At 44.0% G+C, this 26,142-nt stretch overlaps 1 protein-coding gene across 3 annotated transcripts in view; it reads left to right on the top strand.

The window, feature by feature from the left end:
• Positions 1 to 26,142, top strand: part of SERINC5 (serine incorporator 5) — an 88,476-nt gene that overhangs the window by 48,966 nt on the left and 13,368 nt on the right. For all 3 annotated transcript variants that reach the window (XR_011525700.1, XR_011525701.1, XM_070571538.1), the window contains exons 3-8: positions 9,880 to 10,058; positions 10,535 to 10,617; positions 12,251 to 12,344; positions 17,788 to 17,999; positions 19,891 to 19,986; positions 22,429 to 22,555. Coding sequence is in view for 1 of the 3 variants with exons in the window: in XM_070571538.1 (XP_070427639.1) it covers positions 9,880 to 10,058; positions 10,535 to 10,617; positions 12,251 to 12,344; positions 17,788 to 17,999; positions 19,891 to 19,986; positions 22,429 to 22,555 (791 nt within the window). In the remaining 2 variants the exon portion in view is untranslated. The remainder of the gene's footprint in view (positions 1 to 9,879; positions 10,059 to 10,534; positions 10,618 to 12,250; positions 12,345 to 17,787; positions 18,000 to 19,890; positions 19,987 to 22,428; positions 22,556 to 26,142) is intronic.

The following is a 26,142-nucleotide window of genomic DNA, read 5'->3' on the forward strand; positions in this document are numbered from 1 at the left end:
ACGAGACAGAACAAACTAAGGAAGAGTAGCTTCAAAATGCTGGGAGCAGGAACATAAATATTGTGAATTGTTGAGTCTTGATGATACACTTCTCAGAGTTGAAAGGGTGACCGTGTTACTTGGTTAAGCTGTAATCTGAGTTCATGTTTTAAGTCATGTTATCCTCCCTCCCTCCCTCCTTCCTTCCTTCCTTCCTTCCCACGTAGGTGCCAAGCACCGTGTGAGGTGCTGGGGATGTTGGTATGAGTAACTTACAGTCATTGTCCTTAGAGAACTGGGCCTCAGCTGGGGGGAAGGGAGACCAGTTTGGAAAGAGTGTACAGAAGGAGTCCCCAGCGTTAGACTGCGTGTGCACATGGTCGTTTGAAAGCTAAAAATATGTGAACTCCGTTAGCGACTGTTGGAGACCGTGGTGTCAGCTTAGCTATCTGTCTGCTGACCTTTGGTCTCCCGCGTTAGAGCTCAGGAATGCTTTCTCTCCGTCCCTGTCTGGAGACTGGGAGCTGAGGTGAGGCGGGAGGTTGGTAGAGGGCGTGGAGGGTGTTACAACCCCTGTAAAGCAGGGCTGAGCTTAATCACAGGAGGGTGGGTATTTTGGGGCTATGGTTTTTCAATTTCAGTGAGACTGTTTCTGCAGTCTTCAAATAAGTCTAAAATTATCTTTCGACATGCCAGCTTTCATCAGTGTGGGTTTTATTTTTGGTACCATGGGCTGTGTGTGCATAACAGATGTGAGGACTTTTTTCCATTAGAGCTGTTGAGGGCTTCTGACCCACAGAGAAAAGCGTTGGCACTCAGAGGCGTGTGCTCCCCTAGTCCCACCACCGTTATCTGCAGGCAGATAAACTAAAATACTTAAATTGCTGCTCTAAAAATGACGCATGGGAGATGGACGGTTCACTCACAGCACCAGTTCCATCTGGGGACAGCAGTGAGCTCTGGAGAAGGGGAAGAGAGAGTGGAGGCCAGACGGCAGGACAGCACGGGGACACTCAGAAGACATCCACTGAGCTGCTCTGCTCTCTGCTCCCCTGGCTTTCCATCTGTAGAGTAAGTTAAGTTATCACCAGCCGTCATTCGCCTTTGAGATGTTAATTTCTACTTCCCCAGTTCAGCACAACTCCTCAGCTCTTCTTCCTGGTGGTCCAGGGGTGAGCGAACTTTCTCCTTAAAGAGCCGGCTGGAAAACACTTTCAGCTTTGGGGTCTGTGTGGTCTTTAGCAACTACTCGCTCTGCCATTTTAGGGCAAAAGCAGCCAAAACAATGTGCCAACAAATGAGTGTGGCTGTGTCCCCATAAAGCTTTATTTACATAAACAGGAGCTAGCTGGGTTTGACCCACAGGCTGCCATCTGCTGCTGCCTGTGTTAGACACAGGGGCTCTATGGGTATCCATCCAGTTATTCCCTCCTTCTCTCTAAAGGGGAAACCTCAATGGCCTGAACTTTGTGCTGAGGGTACTGGAGTTCTTGCTTCAGCTCCAGGTCCCTGGGCTGTGAGAACCACATACTGGGTCGACCAGGCAAGAATAATGTAGTAATAAATTTAGTGTGACACATTTAACAGGATATATGTCTTATTCTCTGTGACCTTTTGAAATAATGGTAAGTCATTCACAGGTAAAAATAATTAGTGTTCTTTTTCTGTAGCCCAACCAGGCATTTTGGTGATCAGGAAGAAGTGAGGATGGAGACACTGAGTGTATGGGTACCCTAGGTCCTCTACTGCTGGAGACCCCCAATTCCAGATCCAGTAAATGGTAAAATGAGAAGGATGCTCGGCCAGGAATCTAAATGTCTGCCATGTCCTGGTCCTCAGTACTAGGATTGGGCAACAAGTCACTAGGGGCTCTCAGAATCTTGAGGTTATGGGTACTGTAGAGTCCCATCTCTTGGGGGATATTAGATTCTCATGTTCCACCTAAGGCAAGAATCGTGAATAGTCAAAATTAGCCATGGAAATGCTTGAAATATCCTTAAGTAGAGCACACATGGTTTTGTGTATACCGCATTTCACTAGAAAGTTAGCTCCTCGTTAACATGGATTTTTTAGACTCATTTTATTCCGTGCTTGTGTCCCCGCAACCTAGAACGATACCCGCACCTGGTAGACATGAATGATCAACGTCTGCAAGAATATACGTTTAACTGTGTGATGTAGTGTATAGTATGGAAGAAAGAATGCACGTGCAAACTCTAATTTCACTGGGTTTTTAAAAATTATTTACAGAAGGCAGTCATGCGCATGGTCGAATTTGCATAGAATATGTCACCTCTGTGTTCCAGGTTCACACATTCAAGAAGAAAGCTGATTTGGGGCTCACTTAGGGTATAAGCACTTCTTCTGTCCGATAAGTGGTCCAAATAGAAAACTTCACCTGTTTAGACACTGAGTCCTCTTGTTATGGAAATGCTAGCATCTCCGTGTTCAGGAGACATCCTTCAGTCGGCCTTGTTCCTCTCAGGGCGGCACCAAGCTCTCCATCAGACCCTGTGTTCTGTGGGAGAGGGTCGGGGGCAATGACCATATTCTCCAACTGAAACAAAGTCCAGACCTCTATAGCTGCGATTTTACATTGTCTCTGGGGTTAGGTGTAGGTTTTTTCTTGACTCAGAGGGCCCTGTTCCCACCCTGCTCCCTTTGATTGCTGGGGCAGTGCTTGTGGGCAAAGACCCTCAGAAACCAGGACTGAGATGCAGACTCTGACGGGGAGGGGCAGCACAGGATTTCCTGGCTGCAAGGTGGGGGCTGTGTGGCTTTGCTGGCAGTTCCCTTTCTCTCTTCTACTCTCCTGTTACCTTCAACCCTAGAGTTTTCAAAAACCCTTACTGGGGAGTATTGGCAGTATCTATGAAAATTTAAAACGTACCAACTTTATGACCCAGTGTTCAACTTCTTGGTATCTCTCCTTCCTAATGCTTTACATGGCTGTGCACAATACAGACGGTATCCATTGTGTGTTATTTATTATAGTGAAAAATCAGACACAACCTAAGAGTCTGCCAGTTAGGTAACAGAAAATAATTATGGTTGGTCTAGACTGTGGAATTCTATATAGTAGTTAAAAAGGCTTCAGATAGATTTATGTGTTCAACCTGCAACAATCTGCAAGCCATTATGAGAGTAGAATAACACAGCAAAAGGTCTAGAAGATAGACGTGCGACCGTGACAGCGGTTACCTCTGGGAAGCAATCAGATTAGAGTTGGGGTAATAATGGTCAAGGCAATTCTGTTTTCTGTATCTTTATCGTAATTTACATTTTCTTTGGCAACAAGAATATAATTATGTATTGCTTGTATAATTGCAAGTAAATGCAATTTAGGAACAATCCTTGGAACTTGGATCCTCTGCAGTTAGATTTCTCGAAAGCACGCGAAGAAGGCTCGCTCGGTTCGCTTTCTGACCCAGATCCCTGACTGTCTCCTCAGCCGTCTGCAGTCCGGCTTCTGCTTCCACCCTGCTCGAGAGAGTATTCTGATCTGTGTCCCAGATGACTCCTTGCTGCCAAATCCAGTTACTTCTCAGGCCTCCACCCATTGGCAGTGTTTGACACCGCTGACCCCTCTGCTTCTTGAAAGCCTCTCCTTCAGCTTCTCTTTGGTTCATCCTTTTCAGTTTCTTTCTTCTTCCCAGCCCCTGGAGGTTTGCATCCCCCAGGGTTCTGAGCTGTGCACGCCTCTGTCTTCCTCCCCTTCTTTCACTGCATTCCTCTCCAGGTGACTTTATTTACTCCCATTGATGCCTCCTTTGCCACCTCTGCGGGTCACTACAAAATCTTGATCTCTAGTCCAGCCATCTTTCTGGAGTGCTGCACACGTAGCCATCAGCCCACACTTCCCCTTGGTACAGGCACTTCCAGTGTAACTGATTGTTAAGTGAATTGCTGCCCCACCACCCCAAAACCACTCTTCCCCTGTGATTCCTATCTGCCACTGGTCTGCCATCGGATCACCTGCCAATCTGGAATCTGAGATCCTAGTCCTGGGTTCCTCTGCCTTTATTCATGGGTCATGTCAAATCAGCAAACAGGACCTATTCATTCCATGGCTCCCAACCCCCACTGCCATTGCCTCCTGAAGGCCTACATCAGTTTTCACTGGGATTAACTCTTATTTCTCTGTCAAGGTCGGTAACTGGTGGGGTTCTTATTTATACATTCTGCCCGCATGTCACCTAATTCTCTAAACAGGGCTTGACATTAGCTGATCCCTGTTCCCCTTCTGTGGACGAACCCTTCACACCATTGTAATTAGTCAGTCCTCCAGGGGCTGTCTTGTTTGGATTGAAAGCTTATTGTTTAAAGTTGATTTCAGTTGTTTTCTAACTGTCTAATCGTGTTTGTGGCTATTGATCCTGATGAAATGCTCGTGGTGGGAGAGCTGGGAGCATCACCTCCGTCTCTGCATGTGTGCTTCCAAGGTTCTGAGGAGTTACTGTTTGAGGGCATTGAGTTCCTGATTTCAGAGGTGGCAGGGTCAAATAAAACCAGACTCTGGAATTTTAATTCTTCTTGTGGCTTTTAATAATGACACAATGTAGATTTTTCTCTTAAAATAATTTAGAAACTCAAACAAAAGAACATCAAGTACTGGTTGTTGTTACGGTTTTTTTTTTTTTTTTTTTATAGCCTCCACATCCCAAAAAGGTCCTCAAAGATAATGACTTATGGAGAAATGAGTCTTGGTTGCTTTAGAGGCTGTCTATGAGAGGATGGAAGCCGATTTTTTTGTTTCCTGAGGAAGATTCGCCCTGAGCTACATCTGTTGCCAATCTTCTGCTTTTTTGCTTGAGGAAGATTCACCCTGAGCTAACATCTGTGCCAGTGTTCCTCTATTTTGTATGTGGGTTTCCGCCACATCATGGCCACTGACAAAAGGTGTAGGTCTGTGCTCAGGAATGGAACCCAGGCTGCTGAAGCAGAGGGTACCCAGCTTAACCACTAGGCCACAGGGCGGGCTCCAGAAGCTGATTTTACCATTCCACATTTCACAGCTCCTGTCCATTGGTGAGTGACAGACAGACGACATTGTCGTGGAGCCTGGAATTATTCCACAGAGAAAAATAAATTGTCATAGAAAGTTTGGAAAATATCAGAAAGAGGAGAGGCAGACTGAAAGAGGCTCTTGGTTCTGAAATTCGTTTTCAAGTGAGGGATATTAAAAAAAATCTGTAGATCCGGTTCTTCTAGTTTTTATGCTGTTACTCATGCTGAGCTGCCCAGAGCTTTCTTTGCAGCTTGGTTTCATTCACTGCCCTAGAAATCTGATATAATGAAACTTAAGAAACATTAGCTTTCCTAATAGGCCATTTTCTGACCTCTCAAATAATACTTTAATATTATAGGAGCGGGACTCTCATCTTCCTCTCTCCATTTCTGTAGGAACCACTCCCACAGTCCATCCTTTATTCCTAAGTTTGCAGCATCTGAGCCCCTGGCCAACTAGACCTGTAAGCGTTTCCATAGCTCTTCTGTTTCTTTATATTTGTTTGCCTGAGATTGGGGGGCATGGCTAGCATCTCTCCTATGGAGACAAAATTGCTTGGATTTCCTTCTAGCTCCCATCTCTTTGAGCTTAGTACTTGTGTTGAAGTTTTAAAAATGTCTTCCGTGATTTGGGAGTTGATGTATTTCCTTTGGGTGGTGCCCAGGTGTCTGGAAGACAGACAAGTGAGAGCTGTTTTTCGGAACTCAGTTCTTATATAAATGTGCCAGGGAAGGGTTCACCTCATTGCAAGTTACCCTGTATCCTTCCATACGAATCCCTTGGTGAACTGAATAGAGCATCTGCTGAGTTCCAGGATGCTCATTTCCCCCCATGCTTGTATCAGAATGCCTCACCCAGTCAGTGACACATGTAATTTGCCTGACTTCTTCCCCCAGAAATTCTTTTTGTAAGATAGATAGTACTTTAGAATTAAGGAAGTTTACTTAATGGCTATGCGGACTAGGAACTGTATGAGCACTTCACGGGGATTAACTGATTCGATCTCGGGGCAGCTCGTGGGGTGGGCAGCAGTGTTGTTTCCTTGTACAGAGAAGGAAGTTGAGGCTCGGGGAGGACATGTGATTTGCCCCAGTTAGTGGTGGAGTTGGGGCTGGGAGTCCACGTGACTGTTCTCACTGATAATTTGTGGCTTCGAGTCTGGTTGCCCTGGGGGTTGGGAGGAAGCCCCTTGCCTTCAGCTGTGTACAGATCCAACATGGATGCAGTGTCCTTGGGTGCCCGGAGCCAGACTTCAGGGGCCATACCCTGAGCAGGCCTGTCCCCGTCACCTCACAGTGTGGAATCAGTATGTGATGTATGTTTTCTTTTTTCAAAACTGGATGGAGCTTGGAACAGCAAATATTTGATCAGAGCAAATTCCCCTTGCTGAATCCTGCCAGCTTGTTCAACTCGAAGGTTCTTTGCCTAAAAATATTCACCACTTACTGAAGGCTGAATGACTAAGTCGCCCGCAGAGCATAAAGCAGATCTGTCTGGAGCAGGGGGTGGTTTGCCTACTTGTGTTTTGGTTGAAATGTGCAGTGCCACATACTCACCCTTTGAGGAGCCCGAGGGCCTCTGGGAGTAAACAGGGAGGGCTCTATGGCAGCTGATGGGCTGGAGCTCTGATGGGCTGGAGCTCTGATGGTCTGGAGCTCTGATCTGCTCGCATTAGCATTCTCCTTGAAATGCATTCTAGGAGAAGGAGATGAGAGATGTGCGTTTGGGGTGGGGAGGTGGAGAAGAGCCTGAAGGGCTGGTGTAGATGAAGGGGGTGCTGACAGGCGTGTGTCATAGTGGGGGGTCAGGAATTGGCTTTGCTGATAGAGCAGCAGAGAGAAGGGAGGGAGGAAAAGAGTCAAATGAGTATCATAGAGCAATAAATCCCATGTAAGTACGGCAGCCTAATGAGTGAGGTCATGAGGGTCCTCCAGGAATACAGTTTTTACAGATTTAAAGCAATGTCACCTCCTTGTTACCCGAACCACTCAATGGGGATAGCTTTGGTTTCCGGTTTGAGGCTCTGAAACGTTCACTTTGTGTGGGGTCTCCCCATTGCTTCAGTATCTGGAGAGGTTAATCCCGTGAGTTTGCGATCTCACGGTGAAACACAGCTGAAAATTCAGAGCCCTTCGGAAAGCACTTGCTAACCTCTCAGCCCTTCACAGGGGCCCCTCCTGTGTCCTCATATCTGGTCCTCATTGCCGTTCTGAATCAGCTTCCAGACCGGATGTTCTCACTGGGATGCCTAGGGTGCCTCCACCTCTGTAAGTTAAAAACACACTCCTGAGGTGTCTTCCTAGTGCCACACTCTGTCCTCTGCCAACCCTCGTCCCCTCCGCCCTGAACAGCAGCGTGTTGAAAGAAGCAAAAGGGAACCCTCCCATCCTTCACTTGCACGGTTCACTGTCCGCATTCTTGTCATCCGCACCTCCTACCACCTATGACTTCTACCCACAGAATTTCTATTTTTTCTGCCCCTGGTTGACCCTCTTCATCCATTACCTGGACTGGTAAACAGTGGCCTTCTAACTTACCCTCCTGCCTCACACCTGTACCCTTTCCAGTCTGTCCTCCGCTTTGCAGCCATCCCAGCTTAAACAGTTGTTTCTCCTTGCCTACTGAATGGGGGCCGGACTTCTTAGCATGGCATACCTGGCCTTTCCCAACTGCCTTTTGTCCTTTACCTCTTGCCAAGCAATGCCTTTTTAGTATAAGTATGTCCCATGCAATATTTAGTCTATGTCCCAAATATTGTATACAACACACTTATACTAAAAAATTAGCCATTGCTTATGCAAAATTTAAATTTTCTTTTTTATTTTATTTTTTTTACTGAGGAAGATTCACCCTGAGCCAACATCCACTGCCAGTCTTTCTCTTTGTTTTTTTTTGTATGTGAGCTGCCAGCACAGCATGGCCACTGACAGTGGAGTGGTGTAGGTCTCCGCCCAGGAACCAAACCCAGGCTGCCGAAGTGGAGCACGGTGAACCTAACCACTGGCCCACCAGGACTGGCCCCGAAATTTAAATTTAACTAGACATTCTGTATTTTTCTGGCAACCCTACACGTGTGTTACTTTGTTTTACAGCCTGGTCAAAAAATATAGTAGTCTCTATGCATTTATATCTTGCTCTGATCTAAAAACATTGCAGTTGCACGACTTGTTGACTGCAAAGTGTTTGACATTTCTTCATGAAATCCTTCGTGTCTGTTCGTGAAAATGGAGCTATGCTTGTACGGTCTCCGTAATGATGCATTTTTGCCTGAGACACTACTTTGGAAAGATACGTTTTGTTTTGGAAAAACGTGTCTGAGAGTCAGGCGCAGTAGCTTCAGACTGCAGGTCTCTTCCGAGGGGAGCAAATCCTCATTCAGGAAGACGAAGTCCAGTTAAATTTAGTCTTCCTTTTGTTTATGGAAACCTTAATAGCCCCGGTTATTATTGTTTCTTCAAGATCTTTTCTGGAGAAGGAACTAAACTATCATGCTTCAATTTCACCTCCAGCTTTGTGTGACTTTTGTCCCTGTGATATTTTTGTCTTATGAATAACAGCTATAATGTGATTTTCAACTGGTTTTCTGTTCTGAAGAATGTTCAACTTTGATGTTGATGAGAAGCAATTTTTTTTTTACCACTGACTAAATCTGTATTTTCTGACATTAATAAAAATGTACTGCTGTTCTCCTTATGTAAGATTTTAATTATTCTCATAATGTAAATAGGTTTTACATCAAGATCTAATTGGACTAGAATAAACAATTGTCAGCATTTGTTAGAAGACTAAGATGCGTAAATAAAGAGCTCAGTGGATCAAGAAAAAAACCCAATTAACAGCCAATTCACAGAGAAAACTACAGAGGACCCTAAATTTAAGAAAAGATGTGAACTTTTACTAGTGATGAGGAAGATGGACATTGAAACAAGATAATGTTTGTTATCTTTGAATTGAGTGTTCAGGTTGGGAACGTGAGCAGTCTCAGATATTATTGGTGAGAATGTAAATTGGTGCAGTCTTTGAAAGTGTGATTTGACTTTAATTCTTGAAATTTGAAAACGTAGATACTGCTTGACCCATTGATTCCATTTCTGGGTCGGGAGTGTCTGTATAAATCACAGCATGTGTGCAGTGAGGCATCCAAGCAGGGTTTATGGAATCAGAGTTCGTAGTAGCAAAAAACAAATACACAAAACAAAAAATCCTCCCAAGGAGCTCAATATGGGAATGCTAGCCAATTTTGATCCAGCCTTACTATAAAATATTACATAGTGGTTAAAGAGAGTGGGTGGGGTTTTATGTATCCATAGGGAGAGATCTCTGTGGCTTACTGTTCATTGGACAAATAATTGCAGAACAATATGTATACTCTTATTTAATAAAGCTGTCTCTCTCTATATATGGTACCATACAGGTGTATGTGTGTGTGTGTGTGTTGTGTGTAAGGATGGGGGTGTGTATACACACACACATTTATATATGTAAAATAATAAAAACACCCCCCAAAATGTTAACTTTCCTGAGGTGGGGAGTGACATTTTGGGGTGAGAGTGAAGGAAGTCTCTCACTTTTTTCTATATATTTATGCATCTTGAGAAAAATTTATCCGTGTATTACAAGTGTCATTTAAAAAAAATCCTGATGCTGGATTTCAGAATTCATTCAGGGAAAGGAAAGGCTGAGTGGTACCTTATGAACACTAGATCTTTTCAAAAGAGTCAGAGTGAATTAAGTCGTCGTGTTTGGAAGGACACTCTACTCTCTTCTCAGCCTTCGTTTCTCTGAGCACGTGGCGCCCCTCCTTGCTGGGTTCTGACCTGTGGGCTGGGGGAACACCATGACAGCCCTTCTTTACCAGTTTTAGCAGATGACTGTTTTCTCTTTTTCCTCAGATCCCTTTTTACGAAGACCTTTGTAAAGGCATTAAAGCTGGAGACACCTGCCAGAATCTGGTGGGGTACTCTGCCGTGTACAGAGTCTGCTTTGGAATGGCCTGTTTCTTCTTCATCTTCTGCCTCCTGACCTTAAAAATCAACAACAGCAAAAGTTGTCGAGCCCATATTCACAACGGGTAAGTCCCGGGTCTTCGTGGGCATACGTCCCCTTTCCTTGGGTTCAGAACAGTATCCAGGACCTCTTCCACTTGTCAGCCCCTCCCTGCTCTTCCTCCAGTTGAAATTGGTGACACTGATTTTAGGGAGGGTGGGACTTGCCACCACCCAGAGGCCTGAGAACTAGAATCCTATTTGTAACACCTGGTACCGTAACGAGACATGAAGTGGAGACAAGAGTTAATTTCTTGTACCAAGATCTCTCCCCAGGTCGTTTCCTCCCCTGCAACAAAATGGTGTTTTGCACAGTCCAAGGCCACGCTGAGTCTGTATAATTAGGAAAAGGCAGTCTCCAGTCACTTAATTACTTCCCCTCGATTTGGAGAGAACACTGCCAGTGGCAGAATCGTGGATTGACATGCTTACCTTCTAAGAGGCCTTTTGTCCTTCCTTGAATATCATTTAAATACATTTCCCCCTTTTTGTTTCCTTCCAGCTTTTGGTTCTTCAAACTTCTGCTGTTGGGGGCCATGTGCTCGGGAGCTTTCTTCATTCCAGATCAGGAGACCTTTCTGAATGGTAAAAATGGGGTATTTTGGGTACCTATTTTGTCTTTACCCATTTTGTGAAATTATTCAAAAGCGTAGTCCAGGGTGCGTTTGATATTTTGAATTACTGATTTTCTTATGGCTCAAAAACACATTCCTGGCACCAGCCCCATGGTGTAGTGGTTGAGTTCAGCCTGCTCCCCTTTGGTGGCCTGAGTTCGTGGGTTTGGTTCCTAGGTGCAGACCTACTCCACTCATCAGCCATGCTGTGGCGGCAACCCACTTATAAAGTGGGGGAAGATTGGCACAGATATTAGCCCAGGGCTAATCTTCCTCAGCAAAAAAAAATTCCTGCCTTACCTGCCCATACTTTATCTACCCCAGGCCCCTCCTTCCCCACACCCTCTTCTGCCTCACCTCCTCCAGGGAGGTGAGAAGACCTTTGATTAGTCTGTGGGCTGAAGATTGAAATGATGATTTTAAGGTTATTGGCCTGAAAGGAAAATGAGGCACTTAACATTTGTTTGCAAACCGGTTTAGCATGTCAGCCATGAGTGAAGAGGCAGGGGAGACCTTGTTCTCTCTGAGCACTGCCCGGAAGAGCCGGGGACAACAAGTACATGGCCTCTGAGCGGCTCTAAACCTGCGGCAGCTGTCATGGGATCGAAAAGGCATCCTCCAGTCTACTTCTAAACGTACCTGATGTGAAACCGTGTCACACAGAGTTATATTCCTTATTGATAGAACCTACCAAAATTGGTTTAATGTGAAGCCTTAAATCAGCCGAAACAGGGCGCCCTTCTTCATATGAACTAGGGAGAAAAAAAGCCTGAATTTCAGCAGTTCCAAACACTGTTCAAACCAAATGGATTCACTTTCCTAATTAAGACAGTAGAACAGTCGCCTTGCGTCAGTCCACAGGGAGCCGTCAGAGTCCCTCTGACAGTCACATGTTGGGGTCCGACCAGTTTTCAGAGTCATACTGGTTTTATCTGTTCCTTAAGGAAGTCATGCCCCAGTCTCATTTTTACCTGAAATGCTGCTTGCTGGTTTTCTATTCCCCACAGACCTACTTTTATGTATTAGAATAATAGATTTAGAACGGGAAAGGTCTAGTCCAGCTCAGTCACCTTTATATACAGGCTGCAGCCCAGAGATGTGACGTGGCACATCCAAGGTTAGCGCTTTTTTGTAGCAGAGCCAGAAGTAGGATCTGAGTGCCTGGTCCCAAGTCGGAACCTCATTTCCTCACCAGATGTTGGTGGCTCCCTATCCAATAAAATTTGAACCCTTGATTTTTCTGGCAGTGTGTGTTTTTACTTTTAAATTGTGGGTCCTCATTGATTTTGTGAATTACTGCCTCTGTTAAGATATCTGGCAGTGAGAGCATGGAGGTTAAGCTTGGGTGCTCCAGAGCCAGGCTGCCTGTGTTCACGTCCCAGCTGCATCCTTTACTGGCTCCAGGACTTTGTGGATTTACATAGACTCAGTTTTTCTCCTCTGTAAAGTGGGTATAATAGTACCCAACTGATGATCGTGTGGGAATTAAATGTGTTGTAGGTACTGTCAGCATGCAGTAAAAATGAACTGTAGTCGTTACTCTCTTTTGAGCTAAACGCTTGGCGCAATCACCTCATCTCCTTCTGGATGGTCTTCTTTTGCAGCCTGGCGCTATGTGGGGGCCATCGGAGCCTTCATCTTTATAGGCATCCAGCTCATCCTGCTCGTGGAGTTTGCACATAAATGGAACAAAAACTGGTATGTGCCTTTATGGAAAACTTCCGGTGGACCCACTGCCTGACTCAGAGAAGCCGCCGGTGGAACGGTGTTGATAAAGCTGTGCTCTGATTTGCACTGCAGGGGTCGGCAGCCTGCACACACCAAAAACAGCTTATGCTGGCACCTTGCCTCCGCCCCTGCTCCTGGGACCTCTTCATTCACTCCTCTCCCATACTGTTTTTCTCTCCTTTCTACCTTTCCTTCTTTCACTTCGTTTCTTTTCACTTTTTAGCTCTCTTTTCCCCCACACTCTGTCATTTGGGCTCTAAGTCAATCACTGATGTGACAGCCTCACTCAACCCTATTGCTGGTGCCTTTCGGTGCCAGCTCTCCGGTTGTGGTGGTGGCTGAAAACCTGCATGGGCTTTCTCCCGGGCGCCCAGCCTTAGGAGATTAAAACAAAGTGCTTTGGAGCTGAGGTTCATTTCTGCAAAGAACGTGCCATGGAAGAGTTCTCTACTTTAAAGAAACGTTTGTTCCTTCTCACCTGCCTGGGAGTGGAAGGACGCTTTCCTTAGGAAGGTGTGTGTGCTGCTTTGGAAAGCCCTCCTGACTTTTAAAAATACAGACTTTCTCAGTGCCTTGAAAGGAGAATTCACATCCCAGGATAAGTAGGAAATGCCAGACTCTTAAGAGCTGGTTTTATTTCTTGCTGGGCCACACTGAGGAAATGACAGCTAGACAGGGGTCCAGACTCTGTGTGGCTGCGGGCAAAGCCCTTGGCTGCTCTCCGTCTCACTTACTTACAAAATAGGAATGAAAATAGCTGCCTGTTGTCCCCAGTAAGGCCTTTGTTATTTTGTAGATTTTATAGGCATTAATCTTATTTTATACTGTTTTGGGAAAAAAAATCAGAAAGTACTATACGAATGTGAATTTTTTTTTATCTTGGACAAAACCAAATGTACTGTCCAAATTCTCTCAAAATACTTTTCGTTCTGATTATGTTCCTCAGTTTGGTGGTAGTAGCTTCTGTTTCATTTTGATTTTGTTTTTAAAAAATCAAATCATGGGGGCTGGCCCCGTGGCCGAGTGGTTAAGTTTGCGCGCTCCGCTGCAGGCCGCCCAGTGTTTCATTGGTTCGAATCCTGGGCCCGGACATGGCACTGTTCATCAAACCACGCTGAGGCAGCTTCCCACATGCCACAACCAGAAGGACCCACAACGAAGAATATACAACTATGTACTGGGGGGCTTTGGGGAGAAAAAGGAAAAAAAAAAATCTTAAAAAAAAAATCAAATCATGAGATGCATGAGTGAAAGGATAATGTTAATCATTTTATTATTTGGTAAATATTGGAGTAAGCACCCAAATGCTTACAGCCTATTTTTGAAATGTTTATGGCATGTTGAATAGTCATACAAATAGCACTCCAGATGTGTTTTGGTATTTCTTCAAGTCTTAATCTCTTCAATGACACGTTTCAAGGTCTGAGTTATGCTCATGTGTAAAGGATTGCATGCTGTCCTGCTTTTTGAGCCATCCTTGAAACCCCGTGATTTGTGTTTGGGGTCTCCACTAGATCTTATTTTGAGTCAGGGGAGTTTTCCTAAAGAGAAGTCATATAAGACTCTCTTGTATGGGATCTTGTTTTCTCAGTAGTGCAGAAGAAATACCCTCAAAGAGTTAGAAATGCATTTTAATGATATTAATTTAATTATCATTCTTTCTATGATAATTCTTACTGTACTTTCATGTACTTAATGTACTTTCTGAATTTTTTATTAGACAAAGTAAATACGTCATCCTAAAATTTTCACAAATATACTTCAAAATAGAGAAGAACTTCATGGTAAAACGTTAGCATCTTTGATACTGAGTGCCTGATCTGCCCATTAAATGGTCCGTTCTCTTGAGGATACTTGTGTGTCTTCACTCTGACTTTAATGTTTTGATTGATTCTGAAGCCATTTTCTGGGACTAATTTTTGGTGCCAAGTTTTAACAGGCATTCTGGAAGAGTTTGGTTTCTTTAAAAACTTTCCAGAAACCACTCAGTAAGAATGGCTTAAGAGCTTTGCAACAAATGATGTTGCTGTTGTCTGGGCTTTGAGGCCAAATACCAACGAAATCCCTTTTGTCAGCGTGTTCATAGTTGACTTGTCTTCCTAAAGTTAGGACTGAGCTAGGAAGCTCACTAATATTGTTATTTTCGGATAGATTCCTCTAATTTAATAGGTTTTTTTGCTGTGTGTTTTAACAGAGACTTTTGCTTACAAGCTTAGCTAGAAAATACAATACTCATCTCACTCTTCATGGAACAGCCAAAGTTCTTTTTCTTCCCTTTTCTTAAACATCCTGAGAAGGAGAAAATCCTGAAGGCAGTGGGCTGGAAAGGTGTGGGCCTGGAGACCGGGACGCTGCTTGCTGTTTCACTTTGGGTAAATCACTTGGCCTCTCTGACCTGTTTTCACGCCTGTAAAGTGATGTGGTTGGACTAGATGTTTAATGTGTTTTTTTCTTTCTAGCTCAAATTTTGTGATTTGAAGTGTCACTTCTACATGAAAATTGAAATAAAAAGTAGGTGGTATCCTCAGGTGCTTCTGGTGAGGACCCGTTTTCTAAATGGACTAGATTGTCACCTCATGTTGTTGCTGGGTTTTATTCCCTCCCGACCATCAGCCTAGGCCCAAGCCCGGCCAGCACTCCAGCCTGGTGCCTGCTTCCGGCTGTGTCCGGGCCCTTGCCTCTGCTGCCTGGGCCTTTTCTAATCTCCGTCCGAGGGCTTTCCGTTTAGCATGTATTCTCAATTTTTGGAGTATTGACTGTGTTCCAGACAGTGTGGTGGGCGCTGAGAGTATAAAGATGAATAAGTCACGGCACATATTTGGGGTGTCTGTAAAAACAGGATGTCATCAGGAGGACCAGGCGAATCTGGAGCAGCGGGAACAGCAGCCACGCCGCCCTCATTGCTGCATGAAGTTATTTTTTAACAGTTGACAGTCCTTGCGCCAGTCCTGGTTCGTTAAACACCTGTTGTTTGCCAGGCGCTAGACAGGAGAACAGCTGTGGACGCGACTCCGTCCTGCTGGGTGTGTGGAGCTCACTTTCTTCTGCTGGGGGCTGGGGAGACGTGGATAGATAATCAGTTTATAATCAAGCAAAGAAGTAACAGGTTCAATGGTGACAAGAGCTTTGGAGACAAAGAAAGCTGGGTGTGGGGGTTGAAGGCAGAGCAGAGAGGCTTCATGGTAAGGGGCGAGGGCAGGAGGTGGGGAGAGCTCGAGGCAGGACGGCGCTGTGCCCGTGCCTGGCTTATTGAAGGAGCAGAGGGCTGTGGGCTGTGGCTGGACCCCAGTGGTGAGGGGTGAGTGCAAGAGATGGAATCAGATGGTGCTGGGCCAGATCATGCAGGGCTTCTGCCACCGTCCTGTGATATGGAAGGGCATCAGAGGGTTTTGAAACAGGAGGAACGTGACGTATGTGTTAAGTCCGGAAAAGATTAGAGGGAGTCAGAAGTGCGGGTAAGGAGGGAGATAATCCAGGTGAGAGATGGCTGTCGCTTGGAGCCGGATGGTAGCGGGAGTCAGACTGGGATTTCCTCTGCAGTTGGAACTGGTAGGGTTTGCTGATGGCGGGGGAGGGGGAGCGGGGGGAGGGAAAGACAGCAACCAAGAGCGGCCTCAGTTCTTCTCTTTGTGTTCCCTTCCTCTCCCACCAAAGGGAAGAATGCAATTGCCGTTTTCTGGGGTTGGGAAGATGAAGAAAAGCAGATTTGGGGCATGGAAGTGTGAAGGTTGGGGAGTTCCTTGGGACCTGCTGAGTGTGACATGCCCATGGGACCGCCAAGTGGAGACCTTGAACAGTTGGGTGACAGGAGTCTGGGGTTGAGGGCAGAGGTTAGGGTTTGAGATTTAGCCTTGGGTATAGAAGCATAAATTGACTGTAGGAAAGTCCTTCATACGCTCACAGCATAACCCAAAAGACTAGTGAAGAAGCGGTTGGACCCCGCTCGCACATTGTCAGGGCTGTTTACCTTTTTCTGTATAATGCATTCTGTCTGTCATCCATTGCTATTTGGCTTTTGGATTTTTTTTCTTTCTTGAGTCTCATTTTCTCTCATTTTCCCTTTTTGTGCCTTTTGTAGAATAATTCTGTGGTCATTGGAGTGCTGGCTTGGTTTCGGGAATATGATGGTCATTATCATTTTGGCCTTTCCTCCCTATTGTCTTTGTCTCTGGCTGCAGTAACTTTTTCATCATTAAAACATTTTAGCTGGGTTTCTTGAACACTTTCCAGTTTTGTGGAACATTAAGTTGCTTTCTCTGTGAAGCTCTGTGAGAATGTGGTTACAAAGGGCAATTTACTCATGAGGCAGATGACAGTGATTCAGTCCCTGTTCCCTATTGTTGTTCTGTCTCTTCACTTAGCGTTTATAAACACTCTTCTCTTTGTTCTGAACAATTTCTATAGTTAAACCACCACTTGTTTCTTCCATCCCCTTATTAATATTTATATAAACTAGAAAGCACATTAGTCTCTTCTTTAAGATTCTTTATTGTAAATCCCATTAAAATTTTTACTCTCTTTCTGGCTGATTTTATTCTCTCTCTCTCTCTTTTTTTTTTTTTTTGCTGAGGAAGATTAGCCCTGAGCTAACATTAGTTGCCAGTCCTCCTCTTTTTTTTGCTTGAGGACAATTAACCCACAGCTAACATCTTTGCCAGTCTTCCTCCATTTTGTATGTGGGTTGCCACCACAGCATGGCCGCTGACAAGTGGTGTAGGTCTGCGCCTGGGAGCCAAACCCAGGCCGCTGAAGCGGAGCACGTTGAACTTAACCACTAGACCACAGGGCCGGCCCTATTCTCCACTTTTTAAATGTCAACTTCTTCCTTAGTCATACTTGGTGTTGTTTTGGAGAAGGAGTGCTATTACAGATCCTTTTCAGGGCAGAGATAAAAGAGCTGAGGTCAGCCAGGCTTTCTCTGGGGGAAGTTAACGAGAGGATGGGCATCAGCAGGAGCTGCCGGCAGCACTTCCAGTGAGAAGCAGTGGCGGCTCCAGGCTCTGTGTTTATAGGGAAAACTTGAGAGAACTCCAGCAAAGAGCCACTTTCCAATACGCCCAAAACCTGTCCCAGGCTAATTCACATTCAGACTGGGGAAGCTGGAATAAAGTCTGTGGATATTAATTTAGTTGATGAATACACTTGAGTCAAAAACGGAATTCTTTTAGTGTTTAGAAAAAAATTCTAAGCTTGAAACGAGAAGTTTTAGCATATTTACTTGTACCCCCCAGCTTCGATGGAGCATCATCACTGGTAAAGTGACAGGTCTCCTGAAGAACTTGGTTATGGTGGCCTGGGGCCTGATGGCATTAGTCCATGCCTTGGGGATGGTAGGTGTTGTCAGAGAAGCTGTGGGGGGCTTCACTGACTTGTCTTCTCTCCCCTCCCTGTCACCCACTTCCTGGAGAAACAGGACTGCAGGCACAGCCAGCAACAAGCTGTGGTACGCCTCTCTGGCCCTGGTGACGCTCGTCATGTACTCCATTGCCGCCGGAGGCTTCATTTTGATGGCAGTGTTTTATACACAGAAAGACGGCTGCGTGGAAAACAAAATTCTCCTGGGGGCAAATGGAGGCCTGTGTCTGCTTATTTCACTGGTAGCCATCTTGCCCTGTGTCCAAAATCGTAAGCACAGTTTTTTCTCTTCTTCCTTATTTATACGTGTCTGAGCAAATCCATTTTTTTTTTTTAAATTATGGTCATTCCCTAGCTTGCTGTGGATGGGTCAGCAATAGGAAAGGTGGGATTCCAGTCTCCTCTTCATATCCCACACTGAATGTGATAGTCAAGCGTGCCTCACATCAGGAAAGATCTAAACGTGATGAACTCAATAAATAGGAGATAGACATTGCCGTTGTTCAGTCATGTACCATAAGGAGCGTTTAAATGGAAAATGCCCTTAGTGTATATAAACTTCTCTACAATCTCTGTGTAAAACTTGAATGAGAAGTCTCCGGAAGGAGCTGTTTCTGGGCTCAGCTTTCACTCAAAGCCTGTGGCCCAGAAATCAGGGACGGTGTGATCTAGGAGTCAGGAAGCAGGAAATCCAATCCCAGCTCAGCCAGCAGCTGGGCCCATGAGCTAATCTTCCTCAGACCCAGTTCCTTCCTCAGCAAAGTCAACAGAATACCTGTGAGCCTCACCTTGCTCATGGTGGTTTCAAAGCCAAAAGGAAGAGACGATAGGATTTGAAAGTGCTTTAGAAAGCGTAGGTGTAGATTGTCTTTTATAAATGACTTCTGGTATCTGAAGCCGGCATGCCGTCTTTGGTTGTAGAGAGAAATGTCCCTCCCTGGTCCAGTGTAGGTCTCTCACTCCGCAGGGAAACGTGGGTATCTGTAGGTCTTTTGTAGGCGTCTTTCTCTACAGGTGATGAAAATGCACGACATTCAGGTTTCTAGAGAGGAAAAGGAAAATATGGCCAAAAAGGTATAGATCCTTGAATGCTTTCTAAAATGGTGATTTAAAAAGGCTGCTAGTATTGAATAATTTAACAGTTTTTCTGTACTAAAAATTTCAAGTCCATTACTGAAATTGAGAGTAGTATTATCCCAATCCCTTTAATTGGTCAGTTAAGAATTTCCTAAAATGTTATTAGTATTCAGATTAAAATATCCTTTGGATTAAATCATAGCTTTTGAAATAGTAATAATATTTTGAAGTATTTCATTTAATGCCGTTAGTTGCTGAGGTAAATCTTATTCCCATGCCAAAGAGCAACTTTATAAAAGGGTCTATTTCTGTACCTTTATTGATCACTGTATAACTTAATAATTTTAATTGTGGAAACAAATTTAACCAGAGGGAAGATGGGGTAAAACTGAATCCTTTCATGTCAGCAGGTGGTTGAAAATTTCACCAAAAAAAGATAAATTCCTTTTATCACATCCTGATTGCTCTCAAGGATCCAAACACTTAGTTTAATTTAAATATCGTAACATTAAAGCCCTTCTCCCAGTGAATGCTGAGCCCCCTCGCCTTCCTCTTGGGCCTGGGCCAACTCTGGTATTCCCAAAGGTTTTAGTCCATTGACAGATAAGAGCTTTTTTCCACTGTCATGGCCTTTAAGTGTCTGATGACCTTGTGGAATCTGGAATCCATGACCTATGAAATCTGTCATTTACCCCCCTAAGCTTTGTGATCTCACAAATAATGATAGCACATTTTCTTCTGAGATCGTCTGATTTAAGAACTAACGTTCTGAACCTCGGGGGGAACAGGCAGTGTGTTTAAGTACAGCCATAGTTATTATCAAAATAAGCTGTTGGTAGAGAACTTGGCAGAACTTGTCGTCCCTACCATAGCAGTTAGGCTCAGTGTACAGGTCTCTCCCCCTCATGTCTTTTTACTGTTATCTGAGAAACACATTATGTACTCTTCTTTCCTTTGAAGGTGGAGGTCCAAGTTTGGGGAATGTCATTTGAGGATGAGGACACCTATTTTTTTTTTTGGTACTGCTTTCTTATCGTTGAAATTTAAAACACTGTCTTAAAATCTGTCTCTTATCATTTTCCAGGACAGCCGAACTCTGGCTTACTACAGTCCGGTCTCATAAGCTGCTATGTCACGTACCTCACTTTCTCAGCTCTGTCCAGCAAACCTGTAGAATTAGGTAAGCCAGCCTTGTTAGGGAGCGTGTGCTTGCAATATGAATATTTTCGTTTGTGGAGGAAGAAATATGTCTCTGTGAGGTATTGTTTAACATCAGGGATGCAGTAAATCAAGCTGAGCCTGTGTTTCTCCAGGATGGCGTTGAAGGCTGAGTAATGAATGGTTGGAGGTGCCGGAAGTTGAACCCAAGGCCTCACGCATGCCAAGCACGTGCTCTTGACTGAGCTTCAGCCCCTGGGTTGCAATAAATCAAAACAGAGAGATCTAGACTTTTTCATTAAATAAAGTCCTTAAGGGGGGATATGGTCATGAAAATTCCTTCTTTTGAGTCTTCCTGCTGTGAAGGAAAGGCTTGGCCAGCGGTGGGCTGTTGAGATTGCCTCGAGGCCTGATCTTCATTTTCCTGCTCTGTGTTTTCAAGGAACATTTGTGTTGTGCTTTGTTTATTTGCTTTTGTTTTCAGCTGGTTATTAATTTACCTTTCTTCAGGTGGCCATTTCTATGACTGTAATAGAGAATGGAAAGAACATTGGAGCGGGAAGCAGGAGACCGGGTTTGAGCCTGGCTCCACTCTCTGCCGGCACTGTGGCCTTGAATCGCTGTCTTAAATGATGCTTATTTATAGAGACAACAGCATATGCATGAGCTTCAGAGGCAGACTGCCTGCGTTTGTAGCCTGGTTCTGCCACTTGAGTAACTCTACAAAGTTACTTAGCTTTCTTGGCCTAGACACCTCACCTTTAAAATAAGAATTTTAATTATTATTTTAATCGGATAATTAAATAAGATTCCTATTTCATAAAGTGGTTTATTAGGCATTCAGTGTTGTGTATAGGTATATGGAAGTACTGTTCCTGGCACGTAGTGGGTGCTATACAAGGGTTAGCTTTTATTCTTGCAGACCAGTGGCCGTGGGTACTGGAGACTGGAAAAGCGCTATTATGTTCTAAGGTGGCGTCGTATGAGCCCTAGAGCCTTGCCAGTAAAAGACCAAATTTTCTTATTTTAACCTCCAAGCTCGTCGTATTTCATCATGTTTATCACTTTTGTGATATATAAATGTATACACACGCACATATATATATACACGTAAGTGTATTTAAATGTGTGCACGTTTGGGTGCATTTGGTCTTATATAAATCGAGTTAAATAAATGTACTCTTTTCTCTAAACTAGAAACGTGAAGTTTTTCTTTTTTAAATTTAGAAAGCAAATGCAAAGATGATTTTGAAAGCTTTAGCGTATACACATACTTTGTATGGGTCTCGACGTCTTTCTAGCCGTTTACAGTGCAGAGAGATATAATTGTAGGTCTTATATTAATTATAGTCTATCCTGGATAGAATTTTTTTAAAAAAAGCTCTTTCATGGCTCTGTAGCTTTATTTAAATCTTGTCTCTCTGAGACTTTCTTTTATGACTGTTTCTGTACTAATCTCTGGTTTTAATTTAATGGGGTTTTTGTTTACAAGTTGTTTTTTTAATGGCAGGTATCACTTAAAAACAGAAAAAAACTTCTATTTTTAATTTCTGGTGGCACTGCTTAAATAGCAAAGTTCATATTTTGGTCAATTTTTTAAAAAACATTTTTCATTGGCCTAAGAATAGAGAGTCCCTAACCACAGCCTACACAGTTGTGTTTACTGTTTCAAGTGCGAAGACCAATGATAATTTTAGTCCAACTTGAAACACTTAGACCGCACTGGTTTGTAAAATGGTTTCTAGACTGTTATTTTATGTTTCTGTTCTTTATTTTGGGGCACAGTTGGCAATCAGACCTAGCTTGTTTGTTCAAAATTGAAGACTCTGTGTTAGATAAAAAGTAAAGTACTGCTGATGGTCATGTTACAGAAACCTTGGTTATGGAGCCTCTCAAAGTTTTTAAAAAAAACAGACCCTATCTGAGGTTCCCAGGGTGCAGCCTGAAAGATGTGATGACCATCCTGTTACTGACGGTAACACGACTTCTCGTCTGGATGGAGGCCGTCGGCTAGACGGCTCTTCTGCTGCTGGTACCTGTTTGGTTTGGAGTAGCCTGGACACTCCTGCAGACAGGACAGATGTGGAGGACGCTCTCAATTGTCTGCACACTACCTCTGTTCAGAGGCTGCCGCATCAGCTGATGGATGGATCCAAGTTTACTCTTCTCTATTGTTTAAATAGTGCTGAAAAAGAGCACAACTCTTAGAAGGTCCTGGAACTGAAGAACCCTTTAGCGCTAAGCTGGACTCTGAGGGTCTTGTTCTAAGAGGGTGCTGAGATGGGAGAGGGGTGCTTTGCGATAGCAGCAGTGTAGTCTGAATCGGGTTAGACTGTGGAGTGGATGTTCCCAATGATAAATCTTCACTGTTCTAAGTTAGCTGAATTTTCCCAAAATGAATGCATCTGTGAGTTACCACAGCCTTTTCTAACTGACTGTGATCACTTTGTCTTTTCTTTACAAGTTCTAGATGACCGTGGGAAGAACGTTACGATCTGTGTGCCTGACTTTGGTCAGGACCTGTACAGAGATGAAAACTTGGTTACTGGACTGGGTACCACTCTCTTAATTGCGTGCATCTTATATTCATGGTAAGTCTTCGGAGTTACCCGAGGCCGTCTTTGCAGACTTTAAAAGTACAGGAGAAGAATTTAAATAAGTTTCAGCAGCTGTGAGGCAGCAAAACAAATACCATCTGAGGAAGAGGGAAAATAGCCTGAAGTACAAAGGTAGTCTTACCCCCTGAAATCTAGGTGTTGGGACTTCATTTGCCTTACTTGTATTTATATGGGGTAAATAAAATAAATTCCTGGTACGTTGCCACCCTCTGAAAGACAGTTGGATATTACTAGCTTAAAAAGCATTATTGGAGGGCAAAGGAGCACAAAGTGAGGAAGAGATGGTATGAGCCAGAATGTTTTGGCAAGTTTCTAATCCAAGGGAAATACCATTTGTTCTGCTGTTGATGGAAAGAGTACAAAGTCCTACATACAGGGCCATTTTGTGCTTGGTCCAAGAAAGACAGGAAATGTCCCTTCTGTTTTCTGTAAAACCCGCAGTGCTGTTAAGGAGGGGAGGCAGCTCCTCCAAAGTACATATGACATTTCAGACGCTTATGATGGGGTCGACGCCACCTTTAAGATGTTTCACAGATTGCTAGAGGGGTAGAAAAGGATAGAAATGGTGAGTTTCTTATTCTGGGTATAGATTTCACTGATAACTAAACTTCCCTTTGACAGTCACCTTTTCATGTTTAGGTTTTCCTTCTGTGTTTTAGATTTTGTGTGTTGTGTTTCAGCGCATAAAAATTTGAACTTGTCGTAGGCACATTATGATCTTCCTTTGGCTAAAACTAAACAATCTTGGTGACGATAGCTTGTATAAATAAAATAAGTGTCTTTCTGAGCACGTTGGTGTTTTCTGTTATAGCTTCTGACACCCGCTAAGGCTAGAAAGGGGCCAGCAGACATATGCATCTTAGAGACAGGAGAGCTGAGTTTTATGAAGTACTTGTTCAGAGTCATGCATGAAGCCATGGACTGCTTGCTGTGTTCAGGTGGTTGTTAGAGTGATTCTCAGTCTCTTTCTGACATAGTGACAGTTTCTCCTTGTTGCAGCAGAAGGGAGCGTCGTGACCAATTTCTGGCCTTCATTTTTACTAATTCCGTAATTGTCCACTGAGTATCTGCTATATACAAAGCAGCGAATGAGATTTGGGCCTAAGTCAATGAATGCTTTCAGCAAACCACCATAAAGGCCCAAATTTTGAATCCTGATTCTCAGGTCTTCTTTCTTGAGTCAGCTTTTCTTTGCTGAATCTGATAATGTCGGGCTTTGGCAGCAATGTGGCTAATGTTATTGGTCACTCAGTTTTTTAATGTATTGGTAGGTAAGAAAAATTGGTAAATCAAGTGAGGAGAAAGTAGGATACTAAATTGTAAATACAGAATATCCCATTTTTAAAATAAAATATACTTGTGTTTACATATACAGAAAAAAATCTTGGAAGGAGATAAACCAAACTTGTAATAATGGTGGTGTTAGGGATAAATTATTTTTTTTCTCTTGTTCTTCTGTTTTTTCCTTAAAAGATTATTTTTACAGTGAGCTAGGATTTCTTGTTTGTTTTTGTATTATCAGTAAAAAAAAAAAGCTATAAAGATAACTTGACAGAATAAAATCATATGTTTTTGTAGTTTGCTGGACTCCTAATAGCACATGGAAAAAATGTTTGCCCCTCAGATAAAACAGAGCTTGGATTTGCTATAAATCCATCAATGGAAAGGTGGCAAAAATTATGCTTGGTAGGCTGATAGAATTGCTATAGATGGCGTTACTTTGCAGCATGGAGTTTTCACTCGATCAGATTTTCGCTGCTGCTTTTGAGTGAAAGATGGTAAATAAGACAGTGCCTCTTCCAGAATGTAGAGGTACCCTGGTGGAGGTTGGTATGGTTTAGTCTGATGTTCCCAAATGATAACAATTTTCAAAGCTGACAGATGCTACTTAAACGCTGTCTAAATGCCAACAGCAGACGTTATTGAAGGCTGGTCATTAAACTGCAAAACCGTTGGTGCCCGATGGCACGAGGAGATGGAAAACAGCAGCCGCACTGAGTGGAGAGGAGGAGAGACCAGCTAGCTGGGGGTGTTTGTGTGACACGTGGCCTGAACACACTCCCTGGCCATGGCAGCTGGGTCTTCCCAGGAGTGAGTGACAGGCGTGCCGGGGTCCACAGGTTGACGGTTGCTGTGATTGTCCGCTGCCGCTCCGAGAGGAGTCAGCTCAGAGAACTTCATAACTGCGCGTCTTGGAGCTCACAGGGAAGGGAGTTCAGGCCTGTAGCGACTTGAAGACTGCTGGAGTGGGAGGCGGCCTGACGAGGAGGTTTCAAATCCTGGCTCCTAGAGTTTACCTCTTCCTCCCAGACTCAGAGGAATGAAAGCTTGGAAGATGTTACAAAAAGAGGCTGGATGGAAACTGTCATTTGAACACGATTGCAGGAATATCTAGAAGTCTTGATAGGAACTGTAGGAAGCCAAAAAGACTGGATAATGTGTACAGTAAACGGGGAAGAAATCACCCATTTTCAATGAAGTCCAAGATGGCCTGGGGCTGACTTTTCTGTAAGGTCACAGAAAGCTCAGTGTGCTATCTTCTCAACCCTCTGGAGTCCTCCCTAAGCACCCCCCAACACACACACACGTATACTTCTTTAGGGGCCTTTCATGATGACCTCCATCCTCAGTTTCTGGTTTTCTGTCCCAAGTCCTGCTCCTGGCACACTCGCTGTGAGCATGTTTTACACTTCGCTGTCTCAGCTTGGAAGGAGGGCTTAGCCAAAGCCTACTGCCTGACTTTCCTACTGGGGCCACCCTTGCTCCAGAAGCCCCTTCTACTGTACCCAGGCATTACTGCTGTGAAGAAGCGTCTCAACTTGGACCCCATGCACGAGTTCCCCAAGGGCTCCTTCTATAGGCCGATTCCGCCACAGCCCTTAGGCGTGGATCCTTGCTGTGACAGGCCCCAGCCTCCTCCAGCTATTCCTTAATTCCCTCCTTGGTCTCTGGATTTTGATCGAAATTGTTATTCTGTTGGCTTCAAGTTCAAACTGCCAGCCTGGACAGGATCCAGGAATCAATCAAGTTCAATCCCCTCATTGTACATAAAAGGAAACTGGGGCATGGAGCCTCTTCTGTAGCTCTCTACCCCTAATTTCAGGAAACCTTTCCTCAAGTCTCCTTTGCTGGAGTATTTGGAGAGGCAGGTCATTTTTTCCCCCTGGGATGACTTGGAGTAAGGTAGAGTCTTCACTGAGGTGCAAAGATAAGCTGGATGACTCACATGTTATATTATTAGGAGGCGTTTGTGCTGAAAAATATTCCCTGGCTACTGCAGTTTTAGCTGTGCGTAGAAGTGTATATTATTTAAGCTGTCTAAGAATTTAAATACAAAATTAGAAAAACGAAGAATCTTTATAAAATGTCAAACAATTTGCTAGTTCAAAATGGGACATTCATAGCAATGTGGCAGACCATGTGAAATAGGTACAAGTTTGGTAAGATGGCATTGGAGAGAAGATTAGCTTAAACTGAGAAAAGTTGGCAAATCAAGGAGAGTATCTATTCTTTTGGTGTGTTCTGGGTCTGCTACTCTTATTTAAGAAAAAAGGGAGGGG

The sequence above is a fragment of the Equus przewalskii genome, chromosome 13 (genome assembly GCF_037783145.1).
Source record: "Equus przewalskii isolate Varuska chromosome 13, EquPr2, whole genome shotgun sequence".
Lineage (NCBI taxonomy): Eukaryota > Metazoa > Chordata > Mammalia > Perissodactyla > Equidae > Equus > Equus przewalskii.